The sequence below is a fragment of the Mus pahari genome, chromosome 20 (genome assembly GCF_900095145.1).
Source record: "Mus pahari chromosome 20, PAHARI_EIJ_v1.1, whole genome shotgun sequence".
Lineage (NCBI taxonomy): Eukaryota > Metazoa > Chordata > Mammalia > Rodentia > Muridae > Mus > Mus pahari.
The window spans coordinates 47,129,698-47,134,868 of record NC_034609.1 but is presented as its reverse complement, the minus strand read 5'-3'; the positions used below and the strand labels follow the sequence as shown (position 1 = coordinate 47,134,868).

General features: G+C 49.3%; 1 protein-coding gene across 1 annotated transcript in view; it reads left to right on the top strand.

The window, feature by feature from the left end:
* Abcb10 (ATP binding cassette subfamily B member 10) overlaps positions 1-5,171 on the top strand; it is a 30,363-nt gene that overhangs the window by 7,989 nt on the left and 17,203 nt on the right. Inside the window, exons 2-3 of the mRNA XM_021220515.2 lie at positions 3,135-3,335; positions 4,155-4,357. Of these exons, the coding sequence (XP_021076174.1) occupies positions 3,135-3,335; positions 4,155-4,357 (404 nt within the window). The remainder of the gene's footprint in view (positions 1-3,134; positions 3,336-4,154; positions 4,358-5,171) is intronic.

Below are 5,171 nucleotides of genomic sequence, written 5' to 3'. Positions count from 1 at the left end.
TTTTTTTTTTTTTTTTTTTTTTTTTTTTTTTTTTGCATGGGTGTACCTGTGCCTGGTTCTTGCAGAGGTCAGGAGAGGACATTGGATTCTCTGGAACTGGAGTCACCATGGTTGTGAGCCATCTGTGAGTTTTAACAACTGGCATGTGAGCTCCCTGAGTACCCGGGTCTGACCATCCCTGTTGAGCTAGCAAAGGACTTTGCCCTGGTCAGGCACTTTGCACTCCCTTGCTAAAGTCCAATACTCTTCCTTTCACTCAGCAAGTATTGATTGAGCTCTTGCTGTGTGACGCAGGTGAGGGCCCTGGGGCTACAGCAGCTGGCAAAACAGACGTCATCAGTGAGCCAGAGGCACACTTAGAATGCCAGGACAGAAGGAAGGAGATACATGGAGGGCAGGAAGCAGGGTTAAGTCTCTCTGAAGAGTGGGCCCCACCCCCATGCTCACTCCTCTTGCTCTGCTGGCTCACGGGTCCAGCCTCATCACTCACCCAAGGAGACAGAAGCCTCATCCTTTGCAGAGGGGCCCAAGGAACTCTTCCTGGATTCACAGGCAGGGCTGCCACAAATCAGCAAGGCTCCAAAGAGGTTTGCTATCCCAGAGGAGGTAGACTTGCCCTGCGCTCATCACAGCACCCTTGTAAAAGGAGCCTGGGAGCCTTGGCTACTCTTCTACTCTTCTCTTATGAACTCGTGTCAACTCTGAGGAAAGAGCAAAGAAGGAACCACTCTGCAGATGCGAAGATTGTTATCTAGGACTTGTTCTTTAACCAGTTGTTTGTCTTGTCTTTGTCTGTCTGTCTGTCTGTCTGTTGTCTTTCTCTGCTTTAGCAGTTCTGGGAATTAAACCTAGGATTTCATGCATGCTAGGCAAGTGCTCTACCACTTAGCGGCAACCATAGTCCTCTTTATATTGAGACCGTGCCTCGTTAAGTTGCCTAGACTGGACTTGAACTCACTCTGTAGCTGAGGTTAGACTTGAACTCGTGACCCTCCTGAATATCATCAGCCCTGTGTCACCAGGCCCAGATCCCACGGTGCATCTTGCTCAATTGTTCTAGGTTGATACCCAAAGAGTGACTTCGTTCCTTAAACTGGTGGCTTAATATTTATAAATTCTTTGTAGTAGGTTCAACTTAACTAATTTACGTGGGTGTTTACGATATGGATTCTTTTGCGGATATAAGCAATGCTATAATCCCACATCTTTGGCTTTGGATTTCCACATATGGAAGTATAATCCTCAGGAGTCCGTTGGTAGTCACTCGCGACCTCACCTGTTGCTGGTGTGCACTTGTTCCTTCACCAGGGCAGTGTGAGCTCCCACCAGCGTGAGAGCCTCCTTCCCACAGCTTCACCATCATCACGAGTAGAAAAAAATTGGTCATGTATGACTTCATGTTCCTTAAAAGTATAGGTATGGGGCTGGACAGATGGCTCAGTGGTTAAGAGCACTGACTGCTCTTCCAGAGGTCCTGAGTTCAATTCCCAGCAACAACATTAGTGGCTTACAACCATCTGTAATGAGATCCGAAGCCCTCTTTTGATGTGTCTGAAGACAGCTACAATGTACTCACATACATAAATTAATGCTTAAAAAAAAAAGTATAGCCGGGCGTGGTGGCACATGCCTATAATTCCAGCACTCGGGAGGCAGAGGCAGGTGGATTTCTGAGTTCGAGGCCAGCCTGGTCTACAGAGTGAGTTCCGGACAGCCAGGACTGCACAGAGAAACCCTGTCTCAAAAAACCGGAGGGAGGTAAAAAAAAAAAAAAAGGTATAGGTGTGGTTGTCTATGTGTGTGTTCTTTCTAACTGAACTTTCCTTTTAGAATGTTTTGTTTGTTTTAGCCAACTACATAGCTAAAACTGGGAGGCTTGAAACTTGTTGTGTAGACTAGGCCAGCCTTGAACTCAGAGATCTGCCTCTGTGCCCCAAGGGCTGGAATTACAGTCATCACCACACATGGCTAGAACTTTTTTTTTGTTTGTTTTGTTTTGTTTTGTTTTGAGACAGGGTTTCTCTGTATAGCCCTGGCTGTCCTAGACCTCACTTTGTAGACCAGGCTGGCCTCGAACTCAGAAATCCGCCTGCCTCTGCCTCCCGAGTACTGTGATTAAAGGCGTGCGCCACCATGCCCAGCACGGCTAGAACTTTTTGGCAAGCTTCTGCCTCCTTATCTGTTGTTCACTGGCATGTAGAATTGTTCTCCTGATAACTGTCACTTCATGCTTTATTCCCCAAAGCCATACTACTCATAAGGGACACCCCATGTGCAAGTGGGTCCCAGGAACTGCTCCCCAAAGCTTATGTAACGAGAGCTTTGAAATACTGAGCACAGTCAAGAGCGTTAAGCCCGGCACAATGACATGCACCTATAATCCTAGCATTCAAGAAGCCGAGTTAGGAGTTTGTGTCTCTAGCTGCATATGTAGCAGAAGATGGCCTAATCGTCCATCACTGGGAATAGAGGCCCCTTGGTCTTGCAAACTTTATATGACCCAGCACAAGGCAAGGCCTGGGCCAAGGAGTGGGAGTGGGTGGGTAGGGGAGCAGAGGTGGGGGGGAGGGGTATAGGAAACTTTCGGGATAGCATTTGAAATGTAAATAAAGAAAATAATTAAAAAAAAAAAAAAAAGAAGCCGAGTTAGTGTCGTGGGAAGTTCAAGTCCAACCTGAGCTACATACTGAGTCTGAAGCCAAGCCTGGGCTACAGAGTTAGACATTGACGCAGAAAAGCTCCCCCTTCCCCACATACACAGAAGATAACGTTCCCTGGGTAGTCTGCCTCCCGAACGCAGGTGAAGTTAGATGCCCAGGAGTTAGAGCAAGGAGCAGAAGTACAGGAGAAGCAGGATCTGAAATGAGTTTGAATACCAGAAGTCAGGAGGGAGGCCATTGTGGCTGCAGGCACTGCTCACAGGAAGGAATATAAACCATAGCATCCTCTCTGTAGCCGTGTGAGGAAGGATCACACATCCCACACAGCCATGCTTGTTCTCAACCTGAAGCCATCCGGTGCATCCTTTAGTCAGGCCCATTGGTGAAGGAGAACGCCCAGCCACTGAGGCCAGTGTGGGCCTGAGGCCCGTGCCATGCTGTGCTGTGCATCTGAGTGTCGCTCCTGTCTTTCAGCTGCAGTTGGGTTTCTGGCTGTGTCCAGCGTCATCACCATGTCTGCCCCCTTCTTCCTGGGGAGGATCATTGATGTCATCTATACCAACCCAAGTGAGGACTATGGCGACAGCCTGACTCAGCTCTGTGCTGTGCTCACCTGTGTGTTCCTGTGCGGCGCTGCCGCCAACGGCATTCGTGTCTACCTCATGCAGTCTTCAGGTCAGTCTTGTGAGGTGACAAAGGACCTGGGGTCCGGTCAGGGCTCCGAGGGCCGCTGTTCCAGGCCCCTTGTCTTCCTGATGTTGCACTCGGCTCTCACGTCCCCCCCCAGGAAAGTCATTCAGAACATTCTCTACTCTCTTGTGGTCAGGGTTGAGCAGGTAGCAAAGCAAGAGCTGTCTGCTCCGTGCTGTTGTGGAGCCGCTGGGGTGGGAGCTCGAGTGGCTTTCCTGTAGAGAACCCGGTTTAGCAGCTGGCAGTGCAGAACTGCCTTCCATGTCTGTGTGGCTAAGAAGATGGTGTCTGGGTTGTTAACCCATTCTTTGCTATTGCTAAGTACAGTTCACGTAACGGGAGCCAGTCATGTACAGATTGATGCTCCGGGTCTGTGATGCTCCCAACATGTCAAGGATCATGTGACCTTTTAAAGAATTAAAGTGTATTTATAGTTGTTATGATATGTTTACATACACATGCAAGCATGCATGCACATGTGGTGAGATCAGAGGAAAATGTTCTGGAAGCCAGTGGTCTCCTGTCTTTATGTGGGACCTTCACCTGCTGGATCTTCTCGCTGGCCATGTCACTACCTTCATCACTATCTTCTCTCCTTGCTCCCACAGTCTGTAGTTACTAACAGGAAGTTACATGCAGATACATACAGGCCAGGCCTGTATGAGTCCATCCCGTGTTAGGATCCACAGAGCGGATGTGTTAAGTCTACCAACTGGCTTTGACAACAGGCTAAATAAACAGCTTGCCGCTCCCGTGCATGGCGGGCGGCTACAGTCACCATTGGCCATTGTGTTTCCTTTGCAGGTCAGAGCATTGTGAACAGGCTGCGCACCTCTCTGTTCTCCTCCATTCTAAGGCAAGAGGTTGCTTTCTTTGACAAGACCCGCACAGGCGAATTGATTAACCGCCTCTCCTCGGATACCGCACTCCTGGGGCGTTCCGTGACTGAGAACCTCTCCGATGGCCTGAGAGCTGGGGCCCAGGCCTCCGTGGGTGTTGGCATGATGGTACGTCAGCCTTTTCTCTCGGTGTTTTCTGTCAAGGCTCTCAGGAGCAAGAGAGGCTTGAGATGTTCTTGTCATTTTGTAAGCATATAGAACCAAGAACATTGCCGCAGACTGTAGGGACAAAGGCCATCACCTCTCCTGGCCTAGCCTACATCTCTCTTGAGTAAGTATCATTCAGAGAGTGGCTTTTCCTGAGGAGCAGGGTGTGAAGACAGCCAATGTGTCAGGCCAAGGAGTGCCTTTGGGAACCAAGTGTAAGTTGAAGGGGTGTAGACCTCACCTGTGTGCTCCTGCAAGGTAGCCTCTGTGCTGTAGACATCTTGCTTATCTCTGACGGCTCAGCCCATCTCCGCTCACTCTCCAGGCAACCAGCCCTGCTGGCCCGAATAACTTGTGAGTGTGATCGTAAAATTCCTGGAACGAGGTTAAAAGGCAAGCAAACGCCTGGGTTAGTCCTGGGTTCCACGTCCAGTACACCGGGCTTAGTGGCATAGGCCTGTGATTCCAGAACTCCGTAGATAGAGGCAGGAGAATCAGAAATTTAAGGTCATTCTTGGCTGCACAATCCAGTCTGAAGCTAGCCTAGCCTGGCGTATATGACATTGTGATGAAAAGCAAGCAAAAGCCAAGCCCAGGCCAAGGGCAGGACATAAAAAGGATCGCCAGCTACTTAGCAGGGCTATGGCCTGAGGGAGGAGATAGATGAGCGGTCAGGCCGTCCATCTGTCAGCTTTACTGCTGGACTTCAGGAGGCCTTTGCTCTTTATATTTTTGTCTGTGCAAATGAGATTGGGCAGGTTTTTTTTTTTTTTTT